The sequence below is a fragment of the Acanthisitta chloris genome, unplaced genomic scaffold, assembly GCF_000695815.1.
Source record: "Acanthisitta chloris isolate BGI_N310 unplaced genomic scaffold, ASM69581v1 scaffold11941, whole genome shotgun sequence".
Lineage (NCBI taxonomy): Eukaryota > Metazoa > Chordata > Aves > Passeriformes > Acanthisittidae > Acanthisitta > Acanthisitta chloris.
Genome location: NW_008656741.1, coordinates 60,136 through 76,267, shown reverse-complemented (window position 1 = coordinate 76,267; position 16,132 = coordinate 60,136). Strand labels below are relative to the sequence as shown.

General features: G+C 42.8%; 1 protein-coding gene across 1 annotated transcript in view; it reads left to right on the top strand.

Annotated features, from left to right (window-relative positions):
* Nucleotides 1-12,668, top strand: part of PRIMA1 (proline rich membrane anchor 1) — a 48,465-nt gene extending 35,797 nt beyond the window's left edge. The window contains exon 5 of the mRNA XM_009084454.1: nucleotides 12,569-12,668. Within this exon, the coding sequence (XP_009082702.1) occupies nucleotides 12,569-12,668 (100 nt within the window). The remainder of the gene's footprint in view (nucleotides 1-12,568) is intronic.
* The last annotated feature ends 3,464 nt before the right edge of the window (nucleotides 12,669-16,132 follow it).

Sequence of the window (16,132 nt, the reverse complement as noted above, 5' to 3'; positions counted from 1 at the left end):
ACTGAGATTGTTAATCGCTTCAATTCTCCCTGACACATCAGAAGGGTTTGTACTGAAATGGTGCCTTAATTCTTAGCAGGTGCCAGGAAAGACAGTAATTAGTCAGAAGATAGAGTGAGATAGTTGATGGAAAATCTGGGTTTAAAAGGATGGTTTGACTGGTGGACACTCAAAAGGAGATGACTAAGAAGGTCTGTGATGCAATTTGTTGACGTCAGACCAGTTGAATTCTGTAAAAGGGATCAATCTCTAAGAAGTGCCATTCGAAAGAGAATAGGGTCTTCATTGGAAGAGTCTGAGAATGTTACTGAGGGCAGTTGAGAGAAAGCCTTGAAAATTGTGGAAAAGCAGGGAAAAGACCACTGCACTGTGGTGCGATTCCACTGTCTGAATGTTGATGCTTATCAACAACAGGGTAAGTATCTACCACTGAACACCACTATCCAGTTTTTCTGCCACCTCTAACCAAAGCCCAACATCCCCATGTGTTGCTTAGCCTCTATGCCTAATCATTTCCCAGTGGTGGATTTACTCACATCCTTGGAAATAGGCTGAAGATGCCTACTAAAGACAATTTAAATGCACTGAGCAACCAGCCTTTCTCCAGGAGATCCCATTTTTTAACCATCAAGAAATGAGTTCATAGGCTCACAAAATCCAAACTTCTGCTCTAACAGAGTCAGCTAGAGCAGGCTGCTCAGGTCTCTGTCTTACTGTGTTTTGTGTGTCTCCATAGATGGAGAGTTCTTATTGCTCTTCTTGTGTTCTTTCAAAGCTATCACTATTTATTAAATTATATGTCGCCCTGCCTGATGAAAAGTGAGTGCTAGGACAAGGAAAATCAGTTGTTGTCCCAGCCAGTATTAAGTCTGGATGTTGGTTCTGCAACAATTTCCAGGTTAGTTTTTATGAGACAAACTGTTGAACAGCTTTACAACTTGACCCAAGCCCACTGGAGATTCCAGAGCTCTGCTGTTTTCATTCTGCTGATTCAGTGGCATCATTGGGGATTTTGGACTGGAGACTTAAAGTTGGTGCTGCCCTAGGATTTTGGGGTGCATCAAGATGAAGAAGGGTTGGCCTCATTTTCTTAGGTAGAATAGCAAAAGTGTTGCTACTACTTGTTGACAGGTTCCTTTAACAGACCAAGGGCTGATGAGTAAAGTGGATAAAACAGCCTTTTACTTGGAGATGGCTGAGCCAAGTGACACAGGCACTGCTGTGCAGGACACTCTGCTTTGCTGTTGCCTGTGCAGAACATGTTGGTTGGATAAACAGGAGGATCTGCTCTTCAGTGCTGCCAGTCTGGGAATTTTTTAAGCACTATGTGTTTTCATAACTGTTACAAGACAGGATTTCTCTGTCTCTGCTAAGTTGTACAAACTCATGTTCTGCTAGGGAGAAAGTGGTCATAAATGGATAAAATGCCTCACTGTTTCTCATAGCTGGGAACACTGGAAGCCTTCAGGAGGCTTTAAGTCTTTAGCATAAAACAAGCAGTCCAAGTGTTTCACAGAATACTCTCTCATGGATCATTTTTCACTTGTTCACTCCTAATTTGTGGTGTATTGACAAAGATGCCAACAGAAATCTGTAGAGCATTACGGTCTATCCTGTGATCAATTAACTTTTCACTGTGACCAGAAACAAACTTGCCATTTTTTCTGTTTTCTACTGCAGATGAGGGTACCAATGCAATGGGCAGGAGTCTACCAATAGAGCCAAGTAATGTACAGTTACTGCCTCAGTGCAGCTCTAATAGCTATGAGTGAATTTTACACGCTCATGACAGAATATAATGCTCCTGATGGTCTAATTGTACTGGTTGGAGCATTCCTGATTTACCCCAGCACAATTAGAAGATACAAATGAATACTAGAGCTTTGAAACATACAGGAGAGTTGCCGGGTTTACTGTGATGTTTTTATTACATTCTTTCCTGAAGGCAAAGAAATAACATTTTCTTAGACATTCATTTAATTTTTAAGCCAATCATAGTTTTTGCAAGTTGACATGAGGGCACTTGTGGCTGACCCTGTTGGTGAAAAGCCACAGCTTTGGCTGAGGCATACCCACCACAGTGTGCAGAGACATTTGAAGAAAGTTTTTTGCATGATTATCTGGGGTATCTGAGCTTAGGACTGTGTTTGATACAGCCTGCAAGAATGCAGCAGCAGCAGCATCCTGGGGTCCCTGGATCAACATTTTTGTCAGAGGAAATTGTACAGGGTGGGAGTGTAGATCCACTACTCCAGCTCTGTATCACCCAGAAATTCCCTCTATACAAGAATGCCATAGAAACCTGCCTCGTGCCCTTATTGCCCCCTTTTGCTTTCCACAAAGGACTTGCAGTGCATCCAGAATGAAAGCAGTAAAGCCTGATTTCTCCAGTGGCTGAACAACTGCAGCTCCTGGTGTGTCTAGCACACGCATGGTGAATTTGCAGCAGTTCTAAAATGCCAAAAGTTAGAATGAGAAAGTCAGAGAAGCATGGGAGTGCCCCAGCAGTTCTCACATGTGCCCCAGGCTGCCCCAGGCAGGCTCTGCTAGACTCATTCTGCTCTGTCTCAGACTGACAAGAAGCCAGACCTGACCATGGAGCAGCTGAGCACCAGTTGGTCCTCCACCCATTGCATGAATCTAAGTACTTTCAAGATAATTGGACCATTCAGCACCCCTCTCAGCCCTGTATACATGCCCTTTTCCCCTCACCCCAGTCTCTGCCCTTTCATGTTTTCTGCAGAGCTTTGTTTCTTGCATCACCCCCAACATTGCCCCAGATTTGGCCATGTGGAAGACACCCTCTTCCTGCATGACCTTTCAGCATCCCTCTGACTAGCAGCATTGGCTTGATGCCACCCTTGGCTCCTCTAATTTGTGGCTACTGCTGGCTTTTTATTTTGATGCCTATCTCTCACCTGGACTCCTGTGCACAGACCCCATGGGGAACGGCAGAGCTCAGGGAACAGCAGGAGCTGCTCTCACAAGCACTTCCCCCTGTGCAGGGGATCCTAGCCAGAGGTAACAAGGCATCTGACCACAGCACTGTTACTTGCTACTGTAATTTATGTGCATTAGTTTCACACCCTTGTCTAGTTAGTCTCAACTTGGTATGCAGACAAGATCTCAGCATTGCCATGCCCTCATGGAGAGCAGTTGTTAATGATGGAAGGCCAAGGAATGCTTGTCCACTGGATCTGGTTTCAAAGGTCCTCACTGACAGGAGCTCACATCTCACACACACACACCTTGCTGTGCTGTTTGCTGCCTTGCAGCCAAATTTCCCTGGGGGAAGGGGTGCAGACAGGGTCCCCCTCTGCAGATCTGTGATGCTGCTGGTGTGCACATCAATCAGTTGCAGCCACCCTCGAGCCCCTTACAGCTGCACTGCCACCACTTGTGTGGCTGTGCAGTCTGATTTCTGCTACCTCTGTCCTTCCTTCTCTGCACCCCCTGTACTTACTGCTAAATATTTATCATGCTGCAGGGTTGCTAAGCAGCACACAGCTCCCTGCTCAGGAGAGCCTTGCCTGAAGGCAAGACACACAGTAGGTCAGCGTGGGCAGAGTTGGAGGTGGGAGAAGATGGCATCTGTTGGGGTGGTCCTGCTCTGCCACACACTTATCTTGTTCTGACTCCAGTGTCCCCTCCATCAGCAGGCACATGGCCACCCCCTCCAGTGTGGCTGGGCTGGAGAACAGTGCTCCTGGTTTGTCTATCTTGGAGGGCTGTTTGCTAAATAGCCATGTCAGAGACCATTTGTGGAGATGACCATCACAGCATCCATTCCCCAAGCTAATGCCAGGTGATGCAAAGAAGCACTAACAGAGAATCTGATGTAAAGAATCTGATCCCTGCTGTGTGTGAGGCGGGAGTGGGAAAATAGGGTCCTTACTCATTCTGGCCTTTGAAAGAGGCCATGGAAGGATGTTCCAGGTGGAGAGATAGTGCCAGCTTTGGTGTCTGCTTTCTGAGGTAGCAGCATGAAAACTCATGAAAGATGTTAATACTCTCAAGCAGCTGGAACTGTAGGCTAACGTAGTGCTTGCTTCCCTTCAGTTTTTCTGAGCCCTGAGAATCCAGTGTGGAGACTGACTGGACTCAAATTCTTCTTCAGAAATTTTCTCCAGTTACAATTGTCTAAAGCCACTGAGGTCCCAAACTGCATAAAACCTTTGCACAAACCCATTTGTGCATTTGCTGTACAAATCTTTGCATAGGCACCAAGGTGTACAGGATTTGCTGATTGCTCTGCCTCTACACGGACTTGCCCTGTTGCACACCTGGAGCATGAGAAGACTGGGACCACCCTGTGCAGTCCATGGACAGTAGGCTTGCATTTATCCTGCAAAGAGTAGGGTCTGGCTGTGCAGACTCTTCTTTGTGAGTGGAGAAAGCCAGAGCAGCTGCTTGAATATCGGTGGTCTCACTCTAGTTGGAGGCAGAGACAGATTGCCTCAAATGCAAAGTGATCTAGATAGCTGCAAAGGTCAGTTCGTTTTACAAGTTTTAATTTTCTTCTCAGCTCCTTGCATTTGTTTGTGTTGCAGACAGTCATTTATTAAAGACATTTCTATAAGAGAAACTCTGCAGAGAATTTTTGTACTTCTGCACAGAAATTAATCATACTATTTAGATAATTCTGTGAAATTCTATTAAAGTGATTCTGTGAAATAGCAGTAGCCTTGTTATTCTGTCTGGATCCGGTCTGTCATTCAGTTTGTTGCCTATGTTTGCCAGGGATCAAATGGCAAGGTAGTTAATCTGCATTCAGCAAAAAATATGGGCACAAAGTAGCACAGAAGATCAACTTTGTTCTGGGGATGGAAAAGTCCATTGCCTAAAATGGTAGTATCTGCAGTCACTTGGCTGGTGAGAGACAAACTGTCCTTCAGAGACAGTGAGAGAGCAGTGAAGAGCAGCCCTTGCACGTCCTCTCTCCATCTCTTATTATTCCAACCCCACATTTTTCTAGTACTGATGCTCTCCCTGACCCTAGCACAGGCACCAAAAGCCATCCAGTTGGCAGACATGGTAGGAGGGATTCCTGCACCTTTTCCCTCCTCCACTTTCCCCTCCAATACAACTATCTTTTTGTAAGGATGATTCTAATGTTTCTGCAGATTTCCTTGTGAATGTTTGTTAAGCACTTTGAAAAAGCAAGCATTGAATAGTTGTTCAATCTTTTCCAGAAGATCTTGAGAATTTCAAAGAACTAAGAGAAAGACCTAGGTTTGGGCTTCCACTGGTGTCTTTGTATTATGGAGTGGCAGATGAGCAGAGGAATGTTTGTTGTCCTCATGCCATCACATGTGAGAATGTGCACGGATCGGTTTTGTGGGGACCACAGGAAGGTCTCACACATCTGTGCAGAAATGAAGGATCAAACGTGCATGTTCATCTAGTTTGTGGGTTCAAAAGCCTTGAGAGTGTGCACAGTCCAGTTCAGGGGCAGCCTTAAACTTTTGTCCAGCATTACACAAGCTCCATGACTTTGAATTTAATGAGACACCAGCACACTGCCCTACTGCAGTAATGCATGCAGTCTGCACTAGTCTGGAGGGTACTCACAAGAGGGCCAGTGCTACTCTCTTCCCCCTTCTGATCTGCATGAAGTGGGACAAAAACATAGGAGAGTGCACTGCCTTCATTACTAGCTGTTACCTATTCCCAGCCATCACCCAGACCTCTGTACCACCACAGGGTAACTCACCCTGTGTCCAGCTCTGACCACAGGTATTGCCTTGGTTACTGAGAATCAACTGAAACTGAGTGAAGCACCTGAATTTCAGTGATTTCCTCTTTTACACTAGTTGTTTCAGTTCCCTGAAGCAGTCGGTATTCCTTCTTTGATATTTCAGGGTGGCAGCTGAGATATCTTAGTAATTGGGGAGTGGAATAAGAGCCTTGTGTCAGCCTGTCTGCCTCAAGTATTGTGGACAATGGGGCATGTGATCCTTTTCATAAACATATCAGTCTTCTTCTTCATGCTGTGTAGTTTTCCCTCTCTTCCTACTCCCTCCTCCAGCAGTCCCACTTCACAGTGGCATTCTGAGAGTAAAAGAACGTATTTTTTGCATCTCCAGCCTAAATTTACCTATGGCTTTTTCCCATTTCTTCCTTTCAAATACCTTTTTCATTTCCTGGTGTTCCCTGAGACCAATCCCATCCCCGCTTTCTTTTAATTAGACTACATTATTTAAGCTTTTTTATTGTCTTCCTTAAGAAGTTAAGACAGAAATTTGAGCTGACTACTCTCTGTAAATTGTAGACTTAGAATCAAGGTTGGAGGAGACCTCTAAGATCATCCAATCCAACCATTAGCCTGCCACTTTCCTTCTCGTTAGGGTCAATCATGCCTAATGCAATATATTTACATATAATCTCTTTTATCTGTGTGGGACATACATATTGCCAGTCCCAGACCATCCTGTAGACATGTTTTGGCCTTGTCCAAAGTAAGGTGTCATCATTCCATGCATTTAATGTCTTTTTTTTTCCCTTCTGTTTTACTTGTTTGGTTTGGTTTGGTTTGGTTTTGTGGTTATTTCATTTAGTGGCTTTTTGCCAGGCTGGGAAGCTGGCATGTGCCATTCATTTTTTTCCTTTGGTCATCAAAACATATTGACACTGTATTCCGCACTGAGAACTCCTGATGGATAATGTCAGCTGTAATATCCCTCCAGTCAATAAAACCTTTTAAAGATCATTAGAGGGAATGCAAAGAGTGGGTTGTAATGTGAGAGGTCACTGAAAGTACTTTTATCAATTATATCAGTGGATAATAAAGCTGCTTCTCTTCCTTAAGATTGGTTTTGTGTGGGAGCATCATTCTGAAGTTAGTTTAATTGAAGACCTAGTAGGAAATGGGATTGCACCACCTTAGTCTCCCAGGGACAGAGCTTCCTCTGCAACATCAGAACAAATCCCTCTCACATCCAACAAAGTCTGTGGAATTACTCTGACTTTGCACTGCTGAAAATAAATGGAGACTAAACTCCACTTCTTGAATTTCACATGTGGCTCAGCAATCTACTGCAATTACTTGCAACCTGAACAGGCCAAATCCTCTCTTTGGATATACCCAGAGTGACTTCAGCTGGCTGGGATAGATGCAGTTCTGCAGAAAGAGATCTGCCCACCACACTTTGCAGCCCAAGTGCACCAGCTCAGGGAACCTCTTAAGTGCTGATGAATGGCTGCAGAGCAGTTATGTATGGATTTTTTTTTCCCTGAGAGAAGCACTCAGCAAAGGCTAGGTCTTCAAGCCAAGCACAGGGAGGGGGATTTCAGTGTGAACCTTCCCAAAACATTGTCCACGTGCCTGCAGGGCTTACTTAAATATACTCCAGAAACTGGTCAGCTAAAGCTGGCTGTGAGGGAGAGCCGAATTAGCTGTAAATTGCAGGCTTGAAAATACTTAAGTGAACAGCCAGAAAAGAAGAAGATCTCCTTAGGAGATGGTAATTTGGGATTAGAACAAAGCCTATTGCTGCAACATGACTTCCAGAGCTGTGAAAGAGACCTTGTCCTTATGCATAATGGTCCTAGCACTGTGCACTGCACTTGCACAGATCTTCTCCTCTTCTCCACACATGAGACAGACAGAAAAATCTGAGGATGTTAAAAATTATATGCTTACTTGCTCTTGCAAATATTATTTATCAGCTGACCACTAGTTTTGTTTTACTAAGACTGAAGTATTCAAAGGTCTCTAGAGAAGGAATAGCCTTTTCTGATTCACAAAAGACTATTTCGTTTCATAAGGAGCAAAGGGACAATGCAGCGTGAGGAATGAGACCTCCATCAAATGTCCAAAACTGAAAATAACTCAATATACATAGTCCTTCCAAATGTTGCAGGTAATATCATCCAAGTTACCTATAAAACTTCCTAGTTTGGAAGAGTAAGTAATGAACATCACATATTGGGATAATAAGTAATAAACTCTGGGACAAGACAGTTTGTTCATCTTTTAGATGCTGGACTATCTAACTTACCAGAGTGGAGGTGGCAATATGGGGAATACATGTTAAAACCTTGGGATACTGAGAGTATTGAACATTGGTCCATGACAAACATTGAGCAGTAGTGAGTATGTTGCTGAAAGGTGCCCAGATGGAACTGCTTTTTATTATAACTGTAAAACGTTTGCTATGCATGTGGGAGGCAGTTGAGCCAGTAACCTCTTCCTACAAGTAATGAATAGTATGCTGCCTGTTTTCTGGACAGATAGATTGTTCACATATGGCCATGAACTAATTTATTAGAGAAAAACTAAGATTTCAAAGAATCTGCTTCATTAGGGTTTCTTCTTTGATTTCTGTCTTTACATTGTCGAATAAAACATACGCAGACTGATTTTTTTCTTGTCCCTCTGACACAGTCAGAGGAAGAAGTCAGAATGTAACTCCACAGCTCTGAATTGTCTCACCAGAGAAATGTCCTTCTTCAACATAAACCCTATATGTCTGAGCCATAGTACCAGGTTGGCCAGCAAGGCTTGTTGTGGGCAACTGCACACAAATTTGATGGCTCTCTCCCTGAAAGCAACTACTGTCAATGCACTGAGCCCCTCTAGCAGCAGTCCTCTTCACAAACCAGTCTTAGAAAGCAAGTTTACTTCTCCCACCAGTTGCCATTTCAGGAACTGATTCGTCCCTGATGATTGATTGTCATCATGAATCAAACAGCTGTTTGATGAACGCCTGTAGTGTAGTCAGATGTAAACAGCCTCCATTCAATGTTCTTTATGTTCTTATAAAATTCAGGCTATGTGGATTAATGGTCTAGTGATTGAATAACATTACAAAATTTATTCTCCCGTTTCTACTCTGGATAGATAGTAGATAGATAGACAGACAGATAGATAGATTTTTTTCAGGTGGCTTTTACAATTTAAAATTTTGCACCACTGCTCAGGAAAGAGTTCTTCTGAGCACTGGGCATCTCTTCCAACAACACAAAGCAGTGAGGGCAAAGCAGCCTTTCCTCCTCTAAACTACATTTGAAAAGAAGAATGACACTCTATTCCCATTTTGTAAGAAATAGGATATGTGTTTCCCCAGAGAGTAATCCAGAGCAGCAAATCCCCAGTGGAGACAAGTGTCTCCTGGCAGTGCTGAGTTGGGTATGGGAACCCCAGAGGAGGTGAATTTGAGATTCTTTTATCTCTCTGCTGCTAGCCCAAGGTCACCCCCTCCTAGACTGACTGGGTTTCCCCAAGGCCCAGCCTTCCCAGGTGCTGGCCATGATGCACTGGCACTCAACAGAGACATTGCTATAGAGGTAGGCAGCAGCCAACAGGTTTGCAACACTCAGGCTTGTCTTGTGATATCAGGTTTTATTCTTAACTCTCATCCCTTTTAAGCATGAAGACGTGTAAGTGTATGAGATGTGGACTGCACTGTGTCTTTTAAACTTTTTAAAGTTTGCTCTTCTGGACAAAGTTTCTATTCCCATTTCTAGGTGATGTTATTCTCCTGAAAGTTTCAATAAGCCTATAGGTAATGAGAGATAATAAAGTCTTGATTAAATGAATGGTCTGCTTAGCTTTTGCTTTGATTTTGTCTGAACAGGCAAATATAGAGATTTTCTTAAGTGTGTGCAAGTGGAACACAAGGTGAAGCCCTTTCCTAGTACTTTACCAGACAGCTGCCTTATAGACAGTAGATCTATGCCAAATTTACACCAGTAGCCAAAGCTGGAAGAGAGGGTTTTGTCAAATATACCAACTGAACTTTGTGACTAGACATGGTAAAGAGCCAAAAATTATGTTTCCTCTAGGAATTTTTCTAAAGACAGAACACACAAATTACATCTGAATGTGCATCATTACATTAACATTTACACAAGCCAATATGAAGTTATTTGATAAATAAGATTGATAATATGATCAGAACCTCATCTGGAATTTAAGCTTGATATGTGAAATGCAGTATTAAATGGCTGTTTGATGCTTTCTTGATTTTAGGACTCATGCGAGTTAATGCATGCATGGTGGAGAGGTCATTATGGACTCTGAGGCATCATTTCAGGCGTGTGCTAAGCTGTACAGAGTTGCATGGCTCTTTCATTTGCAGATGTTTGGCATGAAGAATGCACCAATTTGTTTGCCAAACATCAAAACACAATGTATAGCAAAACATAGTGTAAAACAATGCAAACCACTTATTAGCCAACAGCCTGTTTCGCCTGCCACCAAGTGAGTATGTCACAGATATGAATAGTTCCCTACTCATTCCCTCACTAACCTGAAACATCCCTTTGAAGAACAACCCTGGAGTGGAAATGCATAAATGCTCAGCCATAAGGGTCATCATCTGAAAGGGGACTTGGAGTATTACACATTGGAAGATCATGCATAATCTAGCTTGTCAGGCAGAAAACAGGACAAAAGGGTTCCCCTTGGTGTGTAAGAGGAAAACTTGCATGTTTGGGTTTCAACAATCAATGAAATTTGGAGTAAAAAAGAGCTAGTGGCACACAGAGCAAGTGGTGCACAGAGAACCAATGCCCTAATGCAAAAGGGCACTTAAAAAATTGCAATGGGCCAAAATGACTTTGCATATCTAAATATATAGGTCAGTTTTAATCCTGGTGGCAAGTGGATATAAGTGTGCCAAGCCAGTGATTTAAATGGTGTAACTGGGACACGTTTGGCCCCAAGTCCGTGCCTGACATGCATTTGGAAACAACTTGAGTGAAGGTGTTAAACAGAGCAGTCTCCAAGCCTGAACTTTTTCATCTGACATACATACATACATACGTAAATAACCAACCAAACAAATAAACAAATAAATAAATTATTACTCTTTTCATTGAAACTCAAGAAAATAGCTGCTCTGTTTTGCTTTCACTCACCCTGAGCAGCTGATAAGGCAGAACAGAACCTTGATAAATCTCCATTTCACTGTTGGCAGGCTCTGAAAAAATTTCCTGCCCAGAAAAAAAAAAAAAGTGTTTCCATCAGATTCTCCATTCCTCTTGTCAGGGAAGTGGCAGAGTGGATGGGTGCTTTACAATGTCATGAAAGACAGAGCCACAGGACCTTTTGTCAGATGCAGACAGGCACTGCATGTTAAGGACTGAAAAACAGTTCATCAGACCCTTAGTCTCAACAACTCTTAGTCTCCCCTTCCCTTCCATTTCCATGCTCTAACAGCTGGAATTGTGGCTAATATTAACAAGCTTTAACTCTTACCAGCTAGAGAGATGTAAAATATCACAGCTTATTTCAGCTACCAAAAGTATTTTCTTTGAGATTACAAGCAAATTTATCCTCCTGTAATCATTCTCCATGAATCTTTCATTAATTGTCTGCCAAAATTCAATGACATTAACCATTTTGTATTAATTGTTGTTCATTTTGTTAAACAATGTCAAGAACAATAGCACAGACTGACTGTTGTATTGCATTTATTTGGTCCTCTATTTGCCCTCAGAAGCACCTTAAACTCAAGGCATTTGTGTCTGAAATACCTGGGTGGCAAACACAAAGCTTTTTTCCTCCGACTGTGTTTCAAGCTTCAGGTCAAGCCACTTTTGAGAAGGGAAGTTGTGGGGGAAACATTTACAAGATGTAGCATGGTCTGTTATGAGACTTTCGCTCTGGTTTCCCTTTTCAGAGTAACTATAAAATCCTGAATAAATTATTTTGCTCTGTGATGTGCAAATGCTTTGTTACTTTTCAGCACTTCCTGGGCATTTTCTCAATTGTCTCACAATTAGCATTGGCGGTCCTGGACTTTATTACCAAATGGTACTAGTGGCCACCAAACAAAACAAAAGGGATGGCTGGTGCTGGGGGGTTGGTAGGTCACAGCAGGCACTAACTCAGACCCCTAGAACATGCACATCTGTGTCTGGGCCAACAAACTAACCTGCCTTTACAGATGATACAGAGAAACAAATGCCTTGAGCACAAACCCAAACCTTATTTTGGGTATCCACTTTAAGCTGTTCTGAGCCATGTTGCATAAGCAGCTGTTTTTCTTCAATGGCTGTGAAGATTGTCTGGGATGGTCACCACAGATGTTCATATCTGCACTGGTCAGATGAGTCTACCCCCAGTGACCAAACACTGTGGTTTTATGATGACTGGTGAGTGAGTTGAGATCTCAGTAGACATGCCTAGTCATCATCCCAGTTTGAATGATGTGACATTTTGAGGAGAAGAGCCAGGTCTGCCCCAAGGCAGACCCCAACCCAGCATTCTGGCCTCTGTTCCAGAGTGGAAAGTGGTGGTGGAGGACATTCCTCCAGCAGCCTTCATGTCATGCAATACGTACACCTATATCTGTTAACAGACTAGCATGGGGACACCAGTAACACACCATGAGACCTTAGGATCAGACCTCTCACACTGCAGCTGGATCATGATGCTTGACAAAATTTAACCACTGGTTTGACCTGTGTTCAGAAAAGGAAAAAACAGACAGGAAAAGTTCAGTATTATGATGTACCTTGCATGTCCTCACTTACAATCTGTAGTGATAAAGAAGTTTATCTCTGTTCTTTCTTCTCTCCCCACCCTACCTATACATCACCAAACCTGGGATCACCCAAGGAAACCAATGAGAAAAGAAGAGAATGGAACCAGTCGAGCTGAATATGCAATGACCTCCTCCCAAAACAACAAAACAGTTGATAACAATGCGGTCGTATAATCCCCGAAACCCCACCAAGGCGCAGGAGGTTGGTAAACTTTCAAAGCACACACGGAGTATGCAAGGTGGGTGAAATAAGGCAATGAAGGGAGCTGTGTGGCCAAGGACTTCATTTCAGAAACAGCGCACGCATCAGTGATTCAGAAGAGAAAGGCAGGCTGCTCTCCAGGCTTGCTGCTTCTCCAGGGGAGGATAAACTCGCCCACCTGGGCTGCCCGGATAAAAGGCCTCAGAAAGGCATAAGCATTGCATGCTGCATCTCGTGAAAGTGATGTCGCGATGCCTCCCGCTTCTTCCTCTCTTCCCCCTACTTTTAGGTTTGAATTGAGTGTCTACAAAAAGGTGTTGAAGTAGGATCTTTGAGGAGAGGGTGATCTGCCAGAGTGGCAGCAGTGTATCATAATGGGTGAGAGGGTCAAGGGTAGGAGGTGTCACCCATGTGCTTCTCCAGCCTGTGCAGTTTTGTACACTGATACTTCATTCTTACCATTCTCATTATTTCTTTATTAAAAAGAGAACACAGTTTTCTGTTAAGCCATCGAGCAAAATGTGCATGAACTTGTGACTTATCCCAGGAAACTCGTCTGTGGTCTGATGACTATGCAATTTGTGTGGCTGAAGACTTTTCAGGCAAAAGAAATCAAAATGTAAATTTTTAGCAATTATTGCTATTGAAGGAGATATTATTAAGAGGTGCTTGGAACATTATTACTGATTATGATCAGCCTCCTTTTTTGCATCACACTTTTATTTAATCTTTAGAAATGTTCTTCCTTTGTGAAATTCTACATATTTCTCTGTGTTTACATCACACTGATTCCCCAGGGAAACTCCCTACAGAAAAGATATTGTTTACATCTTGGCATGAGTGTTTGGGTGGGATTGTGTTAGAAGAACTAGCAGCCATTTGAAGTCCTCTTCATTCACTGGTTAGTGTTGTTTCCTGAAACTGTTGTGTCTCCTGATCTGACCCACTGAGGACATTGCAGGTCTGGCTTGGAGGATCACTTTTGAGGGTCTGGTAAGCTGGTTGTGCCCACATTAACTCAGCCTCTGCTTCTCCCGAGCAGAGACTTCCGATCGTGCCAAATTCAGCACAACAGCTTAGTGTTGTACTTTCCGTGACGTGGATTGCAGACTACTTAAAGCAAAGCTGAATCTACCCAAATTCATTTCATGTAGGATCTCAGGTTAGACTCAGTAAGTAACTCTTAGGATAACAATGATGAGACTAGCCGAGGTGCTGATCTTTCCCCACCTCCTGAAAACTTTTCTTCGTGTTACACCTCCATGTGTATGTCTCCATTTACCTCTGCTGAAAGTAGTGATGCAGTGAAAGACAAATTTACACCTTGGCTTCTTGTCTGGACATAGAGCTTTGATGCCACTCGGTCTCCGTGTCTGTGAGTAACTCCCAGGCGCCAACACAGTCTCTCTCTGGGACGTGGCTGTGCCCCAGCTGTTGTGTCCCTTGGTACTGCAACACACCAATACTTTCAGTTTTATATAAGGATGTGCCTGAACTGCAGAAATCAGACTTTGATTTTGGACACATTCCTGCCTGCAGTTGGTCTGTCACTGGGAGCAGAGTTTGGCCTGATGGTGGACGAAGATGATGTTCTGCAGACCTTCCCCAAAAAAGCTCTGGGATGTTCAAATCAGCAGTCTCAGCTCAGGCCCATCTGTAGTTTTCTATTACCTATTGAACAATAGGGTGTATGTAAATATAAGTATCTTTTCATGATAAAATGAAATGCTGCTATATATTGCTCTTGAGAAATTTATGGAGTTATTCATTTAGCTTTTTAGTCTGTCATCACTATGTAGAAGTTTAACTACATAAAATTATTTTTAAATCTAGACTTTTTTGGGAAGTGAATGCAATTACAAAAGTGAAAGGGAATAAGTAACCCTTTGCCCAAGAGTCTGACCATTCCCAGCCACATTCATGTTGTGTGCTTGCACAAGACACAGTGATATGTTCTTAGATCCAAAGGGGGATTAAAATGACAGAATTTACACTTTGAGTCTAGTATCCCAAATGTTGATTGCCTAAAGCACTTAGCCCCAAAATACTATAATAAAAATATTGCAAGTATATTTCTAGAATATTTTTTAAGCTATAACATTTATTTTGGTGTAGTTACCTATGTTTGCCTTTCTTTTTTTAACTCCAGTTATTTCAGCCTCAATGTGGCATAGTTTGAAACTTGGTTGCATGTTTATCTGAGAGTATAAAGTATGAATGCAGATAAGTTTAGCATGATACAGGCTCAGGATTAGCACTTTCTCCTAAAGGTTGTTGATTTTATTGATTTCCTAATACAGCTTTAAAGGCATGTTCTATAGGGTCAGAATCACAAAAGGGATTTGTAGCTCATTATGTCCATCAAAATGTGTCTGTTTTTGCAAGGAAAGGTCAAAAGAGGTGGTCAGCAGACACTGTCTGATTTTCACTGACATCAGTGGTAACATGTCCTCACTAGAGAAGACCCTGGTGACATAACCCACAAACAAACCCACCCAGGCCCCCTGAGGAGTCCTCAGGAGAACATCAACCTTAAAAACTTCATGGAGAGCGGGGAGGCAGGGCAATGCAAGAAGCAGCACATGCGGATTAGGATCTGTTTTCAACTCTGCCACTGATCTGCTGTTTACTAGCAAGTAATTTTGCCTCTCTGTGCCTCAATTTACCCATCTGTATAATCAAGATAAAAGTACATACCAGCTCTGTGGCAGTATTTTGAGAGATATAGATGCAGCTTATTTACATAGGCAGATATACACTGTTGTTACATCCAACATACTGGTAAATATATTTGGGCACATAATCATCATAATAGTTCTTGAACAAACATTCCCCAGTGTGCTTTTATAATGCCTTGGCCACAGAAGAGCAGCAGCAGATGGTCTGAGAGCTGCTCCTCCGCTTGCCCAGGGCCTTTGCTCTCAGCCTTCACACTGCAGCAAGGCAGGGAGAGGGAGGAAATCTTGCATGGGGTAGTTTTGCCTTTAGATTCCGGCCTAAGTTCAGTAGACTACATTGCACCAAAATTTAAGGTGATCTTCAGAGAGGTGCTTGGAAAAGTATACTCGAAGCCGATAGAAGTCTTCAGAAAAGAGAGGCTAGAAAGGCTGTGTCACTGAGGAGTGATTTCTGAAGCTTGCTGATGTGGTTGGAGGTTGTGTTTAACACTACAGACTACTTGCAAAGCTTTTCTAAAAGAGGCTTCTGTGCTTCTTTATTGTACTATAATTAAATACAAGGGGAAAGGAATAGTCCTGATGGATAAGCAGTTCAGTAAGGAGTGATCCTGAATCTGGGGAACTGGCAACCCAAAATGCATCTTTACAAGCATTTTGAGTTCCTTTTTAACCACCAAAATATCAGGTCCTGCATCCGTGAAATAGCCAGATCCCCAGCAGATGCAAAGGTGGCCAGTTTCTACATAGAAGTTACCTGC